Source organism: Notolabrus celidotus, chromosome 9 (assembly GCF_009762535.1).
Source record: "Notolabrus celidotus isolate fNotCel1 chromosome 9, fNotCel1.pri, whole genome shotgun sequence".
Classification (NCBI taxonomy): domain Eukaryota; kingdom Metazoa; phylum Chordata; class Actinopteri; order Labriformes; family Labridae; genus Notolabrus; species Notolabrus celidotus.
The window spans coordinates 27,079,186-27,094,831 of record NC_048280.1 but is presented as its reverse complement, the minus strand read 5'-3'; the positions used below and the strand labels follow the sequence as shown (position 1 = coordinate 27,094,831).

General features: G+C 37.5%; 1 protein-coding gene across 1 annotated transcript in view; it reads right to left on the bottom strand.

The window, feature by feature from the left end:
- Nucleotides 1–1,529: 1,529 nt before the first annotated feature.
- The window catches only part of adgrd1 (adhesion G protein-coupled receptor D1), a 41,133-nt gene continuing 27,016 nt past the window's right edge, over nucleotides 1,530–15,646 (bottom strand). The window contains exons 15-26 of the mRNA XM_034692419.1: nucleotides 12,574–12,647; nucleotides 11,847–11,970; nucleotides 9,486–9,589; nucleotides 9,247–9,358; nucleotides 8,765–8,918; nucleotides 6,138–6,204; nucleotides 5,830–5,896; nucleotides 5,587–5,678; nucleotides 5,355–5,481; nucleotides 5,224–5,265; nucleotides 3,673–3,765; nucleotides 1,530–3,588 (exon numbers count right to left, since the gene is read on the bottom strand). Coding sequence (XP_034548310.1) covers nucleotides 3,493–3,588; nucleotides 3,673–3,765; nucleotides 5,224–5,265; nucleotides 5,355–5,481; nucleotides 5,587–5,678; nucleotides 5,830–5,896; nucleotides 6,138–6,204; nucleotides 8,765–8,918; nucleotides 9,247–9,358; nucleotides 9,486–9,589; nucleotides 11,847–11,970; nucleotides 12,574–12,647 — 1,152 coding nt within the window. The 3' untranslated portion in view covers nucleotides 1,530–3,492. The remainder of the gene's footprint in view (nucleotides 3,589–3,672; nucleotides 3,766–5,223; nucleotides 5,266–5,354; nucleotides 5,482–5,586; nucleotides 5,679–5,829; nucleotides 5,897–6,137; nucleotides 6,205–8,764; nucleotides 8,919–9,246; nucleotides 9,359–9,485; nucleotides 9,590–11,846; nucleotides 11,971–12,573; nucleotides 12,648–15,646) is intronic.

Below are 15,646 nucleotides of genomic sequence, written 5' to 3'. Positions count from 1 at the left end.
ATATTCATATCTCACGGCGAGCATGCGCAAACACTACAGCAGCTGTTCGATGGTGGGGCCTTCAGGGACACCTTGTAAACTTGGAACTCAATGTCTTAATTTGGCAACGACCTATTTTGAATGCTAATTCAAGAAGGGCCCATTCTGAAAATATTATGATAGTGGTTAGGTTTTCCATTTCATTAGTCTTAACCCTCCTGTTATGTTCGTTTCTCTGGAACAGCAATAATGTTCCTGGGTCAACTTGACCCGGGGCATATTCAATTATCCTAAAGTGTCAGAACCCCCCAAAAATCCCAATACACATTTTTTTAAATCTAATTTGTAACTCCATTACTAACCACTTAAATCAAGATTTAGTCCGTTGGTGTTCTTCAATTATCACATATCATAGTTCAATGAGGATAACTCACTCGTTTTTCATTAAAATTAATGTTAAAACTTTTTTTTTTATGTACATTGGAAAGCCCTAAATATAAATACAATCATTTTACATGACATTGATTTTTGTTTATTTAATTTTACATTTTTAATTTTTAATTTTTATGAAGTGATGTTGATAAATTAAAAGGACACCTCTTCTGTCATATTCTGCTCAGATTTCTATGCTGCATTTATCTGGTTTGGAAGGCATATATTGCCTAAAATAGACTTTAAAAGGGTCAGTTTGACCCGCAACATAACAGGAGGGTTAAAGTGCAACTCATTCGTTTTGCTATTTTAAGTTTGATCCTTGGTCCATTTACTGTATTTTAGTCTGTTAAAAGTGTGGTGCACAAGAACCAAAATAAAAACTAGGCAAAAGATAATTAGAAAGTAACCAAAAAGGTACAACAAAACTGATTTCTGTATCGCTAAAATCTGACATGAAATCACCAATACTGACATTTTGATTTAAGAGAGGGCTAAATTCTGAAATTAAAGTGGATGGTTAATATCCCCTCCTAGGAACAGAAGAAATTGCCCTCATACAGCTCTAAGAAGTTAAAAACAGAGGCTATCACTACACATTCAAAGGAGTGTTTCTGCCCTCCAGGGCTTCTTGTATTAAGGCCTTGTATTTTTTGCTGATGCAAGAATATGCATGGCTTCACACTGAGAGTTCTTTTTTTAATAACTGGTTCTCTGAAAAGCAGTTCTAACAGAAAATCAGATAGTGAGTTTTACACATTCATTTATCCACCATGCAGCGACTGTCAGACTCCTATAATTAGTGAAAATCTGAACATGAATTAGAATAAATTCCAAAATAAAGATGACACAGATTTCTTGTTGTAAAAATTTTATAATAAAAGATAACTGAAAGCACAAAACATAGTACCATAAGACAACAATCATTGAAAGCCATATAAGCATAGGCAACATTAAAAAAGAATATTTCAAATTGACATAAAAAGTGAGCGCAGAATGTCATACAGTAAATCCTGTTTTATGAAACTTAATGGTGGTACAGTGTAGGATCAAAGGCATTTTAAAACATGTCATTTCCCTTCATTCTCACAGTATGTTTAGAAAAAAAATCATCCTCATCAAGTCCCTCTGTTCTTTATATTTCCATGTACAAAAATGTATGAAAAGGTAAAGAAATTAAGCAACACAAATAGCTAAAGTCACGATAAAACTTCATAAAATCAGGTTTGAAACACAATGATGATTCACTTGTCCTCAAAAAGTAACACAACAAACTGCAGCTTTTATGGAAGTGAGGTGCTGCAAACATACCAACTAATTCATTTCAAGAGAGAAAACACAGAGAGAATTTAACATAACACACTGTTAAGCTGTGACATTTTGCAGAGGACATGATACAGAACTCAGAATCACAAATAAATAAATACATTATGTCAAATACATAAGGTCAAATACACTGCTACCCTATTCATTGTTGTTATGTTAAAGTTGTGTTGCACTGTCCCAAATGTTGGATAAAGGCTGTATGAAACTGTGAATGTATGAAAAGTTCATTAGGAAAAATACGTGATTGGTTCTTTGTGATGATAAAACTGCGAAACAGCTGGTAATTGTTTTAAGGCAGACATCTAACACTATATTTCAGGGGGAAAATTCCCTTGGTCTTATCTATAAAAGTTTAGCATTTTTACTTAACCATACTATGAAATACTTACAAGTACATATTACAGCAGATGTATAGCACAACTGCTTTGTGAAACAAAATCAGGCCAAATTGTATGACTGTGATCCAAAGAAATACAATGAAAGATCGATGAAAATATTGCTTCCATTGTGATGTTCATAGCTGTGCTATGTATGACCCAACATAGCAGCTGGTTAGCTCAGCTAAGCACATGTTTTGGAAACAGAGGGACTTGTTTGGCTAGCTGTTTTATGGTTTAAAGCCAGCAGAAGGCTAGGATAGTTTTTTGAATATCCTAAAGATAGCTTGAATTACTATCTAATAAGTCTGAAGATAGTTTGGCTAGCTATCTTACAGTTATTAAAGACTCGAACAGTACTATATAACGGACTACCTCAAAACTTGCACATTTTACATTTGCACATTCAATTGCACTATGAGATAACTCAATAAGTTCATGCACAATATTTATATTTGTATACATTTTTATATTTATTACTGTTGTCTTCCTTTTTAATTGTGTGTTCTTTGTGGCTTTATACGGGACCTGAGAATCAAAAATTCGTTCCATATCGTGCGACAGCTTGTGTTGGTATGACGATAAAAAACCTTGAATCCTCCTTAAATCCTATTAGCTTTTGGATAGATTGGCTAGCTGTTTAGAATTGTTTTTCTTCCTGGAGATAGATTGCTATTGTGTCTACAGTTATTACCTTTAGGGGAGATTGGCTAGCTGTATCATAGTTAATATCCTGGAGATAACTTGCTCACTTTTTTACAGTTATTGGCCTCAAGACAGCTTGGCTGGGTGTTTAACAGTTATTAGCCTGTAAGTAATAGGATAGCTATCCTGGCATGTAAACAAAAAACAGAACTATTGCTGTCCCCCTATTTCAAATCGCTATGCTTTAGCTAACAAGCTCATAGCAGTGACTTTATATAAAAATAGCTTGAAAATGTAAGCAATCTTTTCATTTTACTCTCAGTTAGAGCACAAAACAATCATCATTCCTCAGATGTAAAATTGTTCTATTAAAATCTTGCCAGCTTGTAAATGTCAATATCAAAAGGTGGACCATGCATACACTCATGGATCTCTCTGACTTCACTGACCTCCTCTGAAATATATGCTCTTGTTTGTTTGTTTGTTGTTTTATGGGGGGGATGTTTGTTTTCAGCAGAAAATATAAGGCACAGTCTTCAGTCTGTTTGTCTTTAAAGGTGGAGTGATAATTCAGCCACACACTGCCTTTGGTATCACTTTCAAAGTGCAGCTGAGTGTCCAAATCATTACATAACATAGTGGGAGAATATCCTGGCCAGTGTTTGTCATCTTACACCACTGAACTTTAGACTGCTCTCCGACCACAGACAGAAGTGAGAGTTGGTCTGACTTTCTACACAGCAGAGAGGTCGATACGATTGGCTGAGTTGGTGCTTTTGTCCCATGTGTTCATCTTTGTAGGAGTTACACCCTCCTTGTTTCCATTCATCTAGAGATTGGGAGAAAGGGTGTTTAGAGTTCAGAGGGTTCAGCTGATTTTAAGTTTCAGAAAATCTTCAACAGCAGGACTCACAATGTCCGAGTTGAACGGCTTCACATTGATGTTTCGGATGGAGCTGCTGGTAAGAGACCACACCTTGGTCTTGTGTTTGAAGGCAGCTCTGACCTGCAGAGAAGATTAAAGCCATAACAACAAATGATTTCAACTCGTAGGGAAAAAATGATCAACACTCATAATATGGGAAATCAATTATCTGCTTATTTCAAACCCAGGTCCACAAAAAATGGGACTCTTTGTAAAATGTTCAAACAAATTGAATTTGATGGTTTGCAAATCATTCAAACTATATTTTATTGTTAATATGACACAACATATCAAATTCAGACACTGAAAATGTTAATTGTTCTCTGAAAAATACAGCATATTCTCATTTTAAATAGGAACCGGGGAGACCAGTTTCTGGAGTTTTGAAAGAAAACTGCTGTCCCATTCTAGCCTGATTGAGGATTTCAGCTGCTCAACAGTTCAGGTCCTCCTTTTTCACATTTTCTATTTCATAACACAACATTTCTTCAATGGTGGATTGTCTTGATGGCAGCATATGTTGCTCCAAAACCTATATTTATTGTTAAGCATTAATGGTGTCTTCACAGATGTATGAGCTACCAATGCCAAGGCTATTATGCATCCAACACCATCACAGATGCTGGCTTTTAACTGTGCACCGATAGGCCAGGCGGTTCTTCTCCTCTTTAGGTTACGGGACACTGCAACCATGATTTTCAAAAAGAAAGTCAAATTTTGATTTGTCAGACCACATGATACTTTTTCACTTCACCCAGAAAAGTCACCAGCGTTTCTGGATCATGATCATATATGGTTTTCTATTTGAGTACAGTTTTAACCTGCATTTGTGGAAGCGACGATGAGCTGTGTTTGCAGACAATGGTGTTTGTAGGTATTTCTAAGGCCCATGCAGTGATTCCCACTAAAGTGTCTTGTCTATTTTAATGCACTGCCACTGGCCATCCAGTATTGGTTATTGGCCATGTTCATTTTCAGAAATATTAATCCAGATTCTCTTTGCACTTTTACACTGAGGGACATTACTCTGAAATGATTAAACTTTTCTCTCACGCAGTTTCTCACAAAGTGGTGAATCTCTTCATATCTTTACTTAACCCCTCTGACGTGCCTTTTTATACTCTGTCATGTTACCAACCTGTTGCAAATGGATCCACTTACTTGGGAGATTTGCATCCTGTTTTCTTTTTCTTAACTTCCACAACCCTTTTCAGGGTTTTGTTGCTTCAGTGCTAACTTTTTTAAACATGTTGCTTGCATCAAATATAAAAAGAGTGAGTATTCTTCATTAAAAAATACACATTTTCAGCTTCAACATTTGATTTGTTGTCTTTGCAATTAAATATAGGATTTAAATGATTCTCGAACCATCAAATTCTGTTTTCATTTATATTTTACTTAGCGCCCCAACTTTTTTGGAACTGGGGTTGTAAAATGAATATCATTATTAATCAGGACCAGAAGGCCAAAATAATTCTGTCTGTTAGGGGTTTGCAAAATTCTCTCAAAAATACATACACAGCATATTTATTTACGAACCTCGGAGTTGAGAAGACAGTGAAATAAGAAGACAAAGAACCCCTGAAGAAAAAGGAGAAACATATTGTTCTAGTAGACATTTAAAAATATTGCAATTTTTGAAAAGAAGAGCTCCGGTGTGAAGAACTTACTTGTAAAGAGTTGAATACAGCAAAAATATACAGGAATGGTAAAGAGTGTGTGTTGACAGCAAGAACACCGAAGATCCAGGAAATGCCAAGTATAGGCAGGAGCACAGCCACTGCTTTTGCAGTCAGCCTTAAAGCAAAGCAAGAGGAAAACATTTGTTAATAATACATCTTAATGATTTTAAAATTAAATGAAATTAATCATTTGAAAAGCTTCAGATATTTAAAAACTCACTTGACAGCGTTGGCATCTCCATGAACTTTGTAACTTTCTCCACTGATTCGAGATATAATCCTTGTCACGGATATCAGAATGCCAATGTTCACCTAGAAATAGAGAAGAAGATTCAACACATTTACTGTGATTTTATTTTGTTCCCCCCTAGAAAAGTAAACAATAAATATACTTAAGAACAAACCACACAATAAACTGGAAACTGTAAAAAATGAAAAATGCTCATGGATGCAAATTCCTCACCACAATGACAAACAGAGCCGGTGCCACAAAGGCCCAGATGGCTCCGTTCTTCAGTGACAGCCAGCAGCTGAGAAAGCAAGAAAAGGGTCAGGAGTGAGAGAAAAAAAGCCATCTGGTTCCCGTCCAGGTAAAAAATGCAATAATGTAAATATGAAATGACATGTCATTACTGTTAAACTAAAAGCTTTTAGCTGCTGGTTCCAATTTTTCCACAGGTGATGTAATTCTCATGCAGTGCCACCAGGCTTTAAAGGAATCAAATCAATTACATATTATTCCTATGATTTTGTTTTTCATGTCATACTTACTTGTCAACCTCGCCGTAGCTGTCCAGAGCTGATGTCATGGACACCACACATATTACCAACGGGGACCCTGATAAATAAAGACAGACAGAAAGGCACATGTTTCACATTAACTAAGAATGATACACAGACAGTACCCATGACTGGATTAACGTGCTATGAGGTCCAGTGGCAAAAATGTGGTGTGGGCCCTGTTGACCCCTATTTACTTTTCAGTGTTCTGTTCATCTATCCTACTGTGTTCAAGTCACATTCAAGAGCTCATTAAAGCAGCTCAACTATATCAGCTGTATCCATTAGTTTATGCCTGGGACATTATATTAGACACTTATGTAAATATGATTGTGCACAGGGTCAAGTTGTTGTACTGCGACATTAAATAAAGGAATGAAATGCCTGAAAGGAATAAGCCCCAAGCAACATAAACCAAAGACACATGAAGCAATTGTGTTGACACAAGGCCCATTTAAATGTCAACGTCTCAAACAAAAGTTCTATTTGGTAGAATAATTATCCAAACAAGCTCAAAGACCTAATAGGCTTACCTAAAACCACAGTCATGCAGCTCATGACAGATCTAGGACGAATAGTGAAAAGAAGAGTTATTTTGCTAAAACAGTGACAGGCCTTTATTTGCCTCAACAGAAGAGGGTACCTGGCCTTTACTATAGTCAGGCTTGCATTGGAATCAGGAGCTCAATTTGGATGGAATTATGTATAATTTAACTTGGAGGAAAAATGTGAGCAGTCAATACAAGGCCTAAGAGTTACTGCTTTACTCTGTCCATACTTAAAAAGACTCTAATTTTTTTCCATTTGTTGTCACTAACAGTATAAAGAAACTGTAAACTCAAGATATTCTAAATATAAATGAATACTAATGACAATAAATTATTGCATAGTGATATAAACTAATCGACTGATAAAATAATGAATGATAAATAGCCACATAAAACTAAACCACACAGGTTAAAATCTTAAACTACTCTTATTTAAGCTTTTACCCTTTATTTTACTCTAATTTAAGTCTTATTTAACAGTTTGTCATTTATATTTAAATAAAATATCAACACATTCTCAGCCTTTTATCTCACTTCATGCATATAATTGTGCTCCTATTTTTCTACATATATTTTGTATTAAACATTTAGTTACTATAATTAACATATTACCTCCTTATATCTTATACCTTCAAGCTTATATCTTACACCATTGTGCTTGGGTTCTATATTAGAGCAACTGTAGCTCTCAAATGGCCCGGGGATGAATGGAGTATTTCTGATTCCAGTTCGGAAAATGAACACTTGGACTTAAATCAACATAATAAGAACTTGCTGTAATGATAGAAACAACTTTTAAATTGAAGACAAATGTATTTGATGCATATTTTGATTTTATAGTTTGACCCATGTCCCAGATCTTTTGGAGAGCTGTCATGCCGTCCCTCTTTTCATGCACTCTGTGATTTAAGTAAACTGAAATCCTTCAGTTCTAGTTTTAATTCTTATATAGTGAAAAATTGCATTAATGCACCATGTATAATTTGTACAGTGGCTGTAGTCATGTATTTGAACACAGTATGGCACTAAGTATAAATTGATACCTGGCCTGTGTTTAGACCTGGCTTTTATTTGTGAGTGTGAAGTCATTAGAGCCGGGCTTTGAGGAAATACTCTAATTGATGCATGTTAAATGTACTGTGTTTTGTATAGCCCCTTCCCCCACTCTATAGTCGTCTGACCCCTCAAAGCATTTTTAAATTAGATGTAAATATAGCCTCCCTGTTGTCAGCCTCTCAGTATCTCTCTGAAAGCAGCCCTTTGGCCCTTTTAAAATACCTGACACTTCTTTATTGTCCGACACGTTAAACTCCCATTGTAACACGTGTCTTTGCATTCTTTTGAACCCAGCCATGGTTTAATGATCTGCTGTGCTGCTAATTACTCATTTTCCCTGAAAAAGACTCTTTTATTTTGCTGCCTTGATCTGCTGGCATGAATCCTGGCATGCTGCTCCACAAGGAAATGACAGAAGTATTCAGCAGCCTTTATCGCAGCTAATAGCAGATGACATTCATTATAATACCAGTGTTTACATTTTATGTATAACAGCTATACCTCTGACTGTCACATAACGTCTTTGGTACATCATTTGCATTTTGCTACACCAAATAAAAAATTACTCCGGCCAGAAGAAGGGAAGTAATAAAAAGGATCGCTTTTCCTCTAATGGGTTCAGCATGTGAAGGAGAGACTATGCATTCCTCTGCAGCCAAAGACAGTATTCGTAAGTATGTCCCAGATTTTTTTTTCTCTGGCCATCAAACTCTGGGTCACTGAGATCAGGGGAGGCTATTGTTTTACTAGAGAGTAACTCGAAGCAGATTTATTCAGCAGGTTCATAGTACTTAAGTTTTCATAAACAATATCTGAGCAGTGAGGGTGCTTAAAAAATCTAAACACATCACATCCTATTTACAGTAACAGCCTAGTATGAGGTAGAAGCAGGACACTGGGTGAACAAACGATAAAATCCATTGACATCTTTGAACGGAGCAATAAGATTGCAGAAGAGAAAGACCACATGAGGAACGTCTATCTTTGTAATATACTCAACATCTGAGCTCTTACCCCAGCCAATGCCGTAGTAGTAGAAGTGTTTGCTGCCTTCAGAGCCGAACACCTTGACCACCATACTGTAGAGGTGGAGACCCTCCACCAGCATCCAGGCGAAGGCGCTTAAAAAGAAGAAGTGAAGCAGGACGGCCATTATCTTACACGGCAGCTGAAACACAAGAAAAATCAAATATCAAAGAATATCAAACTTTCTCTTTATCACGATTATGCTTTATGCGTGTTTTATGATGAAAACACATTTAGCCTATCTGTATGTCTCTTTCTTTGTTTTTAAAGAAAATATATTCAGTGACACAAAACTTCCCTTTTCTTTTCCCCCTATTAGAATAAATAGAAATGCATTTATCATCATCGTCATAATCTCATCTTTCATTTTACCATGTTTATTTTGATCTTCTTTATCGTCTGAATCATTTGAATTATTGTTGTGATCACTGTAACCATCATGGTCAACACCATATGTACTGTATACCCACCGTGCCGGGGTCAAAGCGGGCACTGATGAGCAGTAAGATCTCAGCCACCAGGATGGCAAAGGACAGATTGGCATGTATGTGGTAGCGTTGGTTGCGGATGGTACTCACTGACCTGCAGAGGAGCACATGGAAATGATCCATATAAAAAATAATTACTATGTGTTTTGAATTAAAATGTAAACATACCATTTTATTCCTACAGATCCAATATTTGACTGTGAAATGTAGGACAAACTCACGACAAAACTGCAAAAGTGACCAGTGTGATGGCAAGACAGACAATGGAGATGGAGCAGCCAACATAACCAATGGTTGAGAGTGCCACCCTGTGGCCGATTGTGAGCTGAGGACAGAGACACAATCAAATCAATGTTTGACAAAAAAACATGTAACAGTAACGTCCACATTGTGGGTCAGTCTTTTGCTTCACCAATGTACCAGTGAAGCCAAAATAGTCTGTTTTGTTCAGAAGGTATCATCAGCCAGGGAGCTTAATTCTACAGGACTGCTGTAGAGTTTATGATAATACAATGTAAACAGCTATTTCCAAAGATAGCTGCTTTACAAGACTGTGCATACTTTTATAAAGCTTTGGCTTTTTTAAAAAAAAAAGCTTAGGTGTACATTATATTTTCTCTAGAGTAAAGTATTTAGATGCAACTCTGACCCTCAGTTGCTTTGCCTCTGCATGGAGTTCCTGTAAAAGTGGAGTGAAGTATGTCTATATATAATTTCAAAATAATCGTGTTTATTTATATGCACATATCTGTAGTGTTCAGTCTACTCCTGTATTGATGTTTTGGAGTTCAGTGTATTTTCAGGGTTTGGGTTTGATTCTCCATTAACTATCCTCACATATGCCTTGTCATTACGAGGGGCAGAGGACTCTCAGACCTCCAGAAAAGGGATACACTGGATGTTCCCTCGCAGCTGAGCAATGAGGCTGCCCACTAATTAGAGACTGGCTGAGGGAAAGTATAGCATCAAATAGACTTCTGCTCTTTAAATACAGCACTGGTCCATTTAGCTGCAACATGAAGTCCGCTTTTCTATTTATATCAAGCCGTAGAAGATGCTGACCACACTCTCATGGCTCATATTCTTGGATAACAAACAGCCAGACTCTGGCGTACACAGGTTAGGTATTTTAAAATGCTCTACCTGCAGATTTGTAAATGTGAAACTGTGAGCATGAGAGGAGAGGAGAGAGGATGTTACTCCAGATGTTCTGATATGATAATTTGATTTCTCGAGGCCATGCGGTCTCTGAGGAATGGACCACTGACCTGTGCAGTGATCCAAAAGAGCCACACTTAATCATGGTTGTCTGAAGTACTTCTGTATAAAACCACCAGTGAAACCAACATTGTGACTGTGTGGGTCTGCTTACAGTTGGCTTAAACTGTCCAAAGGCTGCAGAGGGGGGTTCTGATGATGGGCGACTGTGTGGTAAACCACGGCTTCCTGTCCCATGAGTTTTTAAAAAATGTACTTATTCGTGACAAACACATTTAGTAGTAGTAACACTTTTTAAAGTTCTTATTAGGAGTTTTTAGCTTGTTATGAAAAAGACTAAAATTAACGTTGATGCCTATTTATGACCTGCAAAAAGCAAACAAGACCATCAGCATGAATATTGATTACTTTAATGTCTGAAACTGATGTCCTGGGGTGGGTGTCAGACAAAGTGATCTGCTGCACGCTGCAGAAATAGCTTGTCTTTTTTACATTTGTAGAGATTCATGATGAGTACTATATTTGACTGTTAAAAGAAAGCAGAGGCAGATATTCAGATTCCCATGGTGGCAAACAACCATTCACGCACACACTTGTACCTCTGGGCAATCTAGAGACATCACTTAACCTGACGAGCATGTCTTAAGGCTGTCGGTCGAAGCCAGAGTCCAGAAGGGAACTTACTGTACATATGCACAAGGAGAGCATGTAAACTCCACACTAAAAGACCAGTCTCCTTTGCTGGGGATCTGAAGCAGGACTACTCACACATATACAGGACAAAATTAGAAAGAGATAAGATGTACCACCATATCAGGGGATTTTTCAGTTGCAGTATCTTTGTGGCCACAAGGCTGAGTGGTGGCGCTGTATAAACATCTCTTAATATGCTCCTAACCAAGACTGTGATATCTGCCATGAGGAATTCTAGAACTTGTATTATCTTTATTTTTACAACTGTGGCTCAATTCATTACTGTGAAAAAGGTAAGTGTTGACCCAGTACAAATATAGCTTTTTGTTGATACAAAACAACATGATACACAACAAAATTGATGAACATCACTTCCTTAATGTGACATGGACAAAGCGTTGTAAAAGTTGCCTTTCACTGATAAGGTAGGTATGGATCAGATTCGTTTTTTTTTTCACCCAAGTTTAATCTCCACCAAAAAAAAGTCTGTTTCTTTCTGCTTAATGTTCCACAATGTTCACCAACAAGTTGCTACGGTTGCCCCTCTGACATTTAGTGCTGGTCATGTATCAAACAGACTGTATCACTGGAAACAGCCGTCTGCTTGCATCCATTGTTAAGATGAAAACAATAAATATGACATGCTCAGAAAGAGCAGCCAAAGGTCATACCTTTAATGGCACCACTTGCATGAGAATGGCAAAGTTTGTGAGGTGGTTGCACAAACAGACAGAGTACGACATGTTTCCGTCTGAGCGTACACATCCTTTGTTGGACCACACGCCCTCATTTGAACTGGAAGAGACACAAATACGTTTTACTTTTAGAGAAAATATTAGAAAAGGAATAACACAAGATGCTATCACGAATAACAAATATGAAGGAAAAGGTTACACAAATATTCCCAAAAGAGCGCTGCTGGCATGGATCAGTCAGTGTGATCTGTTGTGGGGTTAGCGGCAGGCACAGGGAGAAATGTCTTAGCTGAGTGTTGCAAGGCAATCTGACAGGGCAATCCAATAATAACATTTCTGTTCAGCTAAAGGGCAAAGGGGAGTGAGGAGAGAAAAGCCTTTGAACCCACTGAAACACACTCCCTTTAACAATGAGCTATGCTTTCCAAACAGAGTTTTGGCTCCATTCATCAGATCACCATATTTTCTTATGGAGGGCTGTTGCTCATGATAAACCAAAGTGAAAGAGCAACACATGTAACACTGGATGTTTTTGATTTAAACGGGGGAAGGGGAATACACCTTATCCAAATCTGCTCATTTCTTATGATTTAAAGCCTGAAAGAATACACAGAGTCAGCAGGGAAGATCAAATCTGATTTGGCTACAAGTGTGAATGAAAGAGTTAGGACATGCTGCATCTAAATCACAAACACAGACCCACCTGTAGTCCAAGAAAGCGCAGTAGAGGAAGACTTTATTGCTCTGATTTAGAAGCTGCTCCTGCTGCTCTTTAGTCTGAAAAAAGAAGAGTCAAATAGAGATCTTGAGAAGACGTATGTGGTGCAGGAAGACATTTGGATTGTAGCGCCTCATTACATTACAAGCTTTGTTTTGATTGGAAAATGTGCTTTGATTGAGAAAACCTGGAGTATTTTAGGCACAAATTAGCAGCATTCTTTCCAATAGGATCTCTGATTTCTTTCCATCCATATGTTTAACAGGCATATCCAATCATGATGTAATGACGCTAAAAATATCATGCATTTGGTGTGTAAAGAAAAAAGAAAACCACTGTATTAATCCTGCTCCTTGTGCAGCCTCTAAATCCTCAACTAGTGCTTTAATGTGGATGAACTGAGAATTCAGCTAAAAAGGAGTGACATCAGTCTTTGAGACACTCAGCAAAGGTGATTATTACCCCGATTGAAAATCCCAAATGTCCTAAATAATCTTATTTGATTATAACTCACTTTTTCCGTGTCGTTCCTTAATATGAGATTTGGAGTCCTCAGAGACAGTGACCTAATGGCTACAGTGCAAAAATGCAGTAATTGGGGCCTGGCCCTGGTTTCAGGTCAAACCACTACCCTCCTCAATCTGACATGTGAAGAAAACAACACTTTGCACACCTCTTCTAGATCCCCAAACCTCAACTCTCAGACAGAGTAAGTGTATGATTAGATGGAGTGTGTCTGCAGCGTTTCCGTCTGGAAAAATTGAGAGCGAAACTGACAGTCAGGCTGTCTGTTTCCTGGCCCATAGGCTCAGCAGTTCATATTACAAAGCATACGTTGACTTCATTGTGTAACCAAATCCCTGCTCTCATTCTGTCTGTTTTGCACATGCAGATCTTTAGTCATCATGTATTGCGAGCCTGGAGATGAATGCAATTGATTGATATTCATGTGGCCTGTTAGAGAGTCCAAGTAGAATGAGAGTGATGTAAATACAGCCTTTCATCACAAGCTTTGAGGAGCTGCAAGTAACCCTGTGCATGAATTTACTGCTCCCCTGAGACCATTATTAAGTCTCATTTCTTGTTGGGTGCAAATGAAACCACATGCAAGAGAGACACACTTTAGTTAGCGCACTGTAAGCTTGCTTTGGAGTGTCTCTTTACTGTGTGGTTTCTATGCAATAAAGAAAGACTAATTATCCACATTAGGCTCACAATGTAAACACTGCTATATAGGAAACAATCTATCAGTATCAAACCACAATATGTACCAGACACAGGCTGAAATACACTTTGTCTAAGAGACCACCACATCTATAGGGAGCGCTGTTTGGGCATGCTTTCTCTATGGCAACTGTCAACTGCTTGTGTTGCATGCAGCATGTGTTTTACAGTACATATCAGAGGAGAGGAGCAGGAACCTGAGAGTCACTGCCGAGTGTTAAAATGCACTCAGAGATCTGGCCGAACTTTGAGAGCACGCCGTTGTTCCCTCAGTGCCCCGAGGCCTCAGCCACCAGCCAAGACTGGCCTCCAAGTCTTTATTAACAACAGAAGGCCAGCAAACACCGCCTTGGATCTCACAGCCGTGCTCATAAGGACAACAGACGGGGAGAGGACGAAAGGAAGAGGAGAGTGAAAGACAGTGACAGAAGAGTGGCAGGCTGATAGAAGAGAGGAGTCAGACAGAGACGAGCTGATAAATCAGACTGCGTCGAGGTGTTTCTGCTGCTTATGGTGTCCATCTTAGTTCAGCAGTCAACCACAGCTCCACAGAGAGCAGTTTTTTTTTTACCCACAACTTCCCCTCCAGTGTGATTAAATCGATTTTGTGAAATTCTTCCATCTCCAGATAAAACAGAAAACGGATGTTAAGAATATTTAGACCTTTACAAACAATAAAGCGACCGTAGAACAGCTTTTAAAACGTAATTACCAGTCAACATCCTGAATTTAAATTATTTTCATCAGATTCTTCTGTTCAGCTACAATAAAAGCTTTACTGAAACATTGGCAGATGGAAAAAACCTGCTATATAATATTAAATTGTTCAATAATGGAATATCAATGTAATTTGAAATTAGTCCATGCATTTCACTAGTAGATGATCAGTGACGTTGGAAAGGAAAAAAGTTAGAGTTACAGTTTGCGTTTTTGTTTCCATTTTTCGGACGTCTCTAATTAAAAAAAAAGAAATTCAGAATATTGGAAGACTTCACTTTTCAGATTCAAGCAGTTTTTGAGTGTAAAGGGTGATAATTGTTTATTAGTGGAGAAGCTAACAAGCTAAATAGGTTGAGTAACTGCTTTTTGATTAGAAGAGATTTTTTCTTCTGTTTTCTGTCATTCAAAATATGAAACCCTAATTGAAAAGAATAAAATATCAGAGAGAGATGGGAAAAATAAGTGAATGATAAAATAACTGAACAGCAATAGGAAAACATATGTAAAAACACCCTTTGCACTTCTTGTTCTATGTATTGGCGTGAATTTGGTTGGAAGAATCTTGTACTATATTTTATTACTCCTAAACTGGGAAAGTATGCTGTATCTAATCTAGGAGCCATACATGATGGAAAAACCATAGGAGTGATGGGGTGGATCAGCACCATTTGGTATTATCATTCCCATTAACTTTTTATTCTCTTTATTTGGGTGACCTGACAGATGACATAACAGGATAAATCAAATATATCTTGAAAATATGTATTATTGCTGCTAAGAAAGAAATCAACCGTAAATGGTTACAGGCAAATCCGCCCACGTAATTGGCTTGAAATCATCAAAGAAATCATGAGATGGAAAGAATGACTTTCCTGCTGAGATTAAGAAGAGATTTGTCCAGTACAAGGTGGAAAAGATGGAAACTATATTTTTTGGAATAGAAGGTGTGTTTGGTGGTTGCTCCCCTCCTCCTAAAACATCATTAATGTATTCCAATGATAATGAGGCTAAAAGTAAAGTTTACAAACATGTATAAAACCAGGACTGAGCAGGTTATCTAGTGAATCTAGTTAACTGTGAATATTACAAAGCTTGGCAATGATGTTGATGTTTT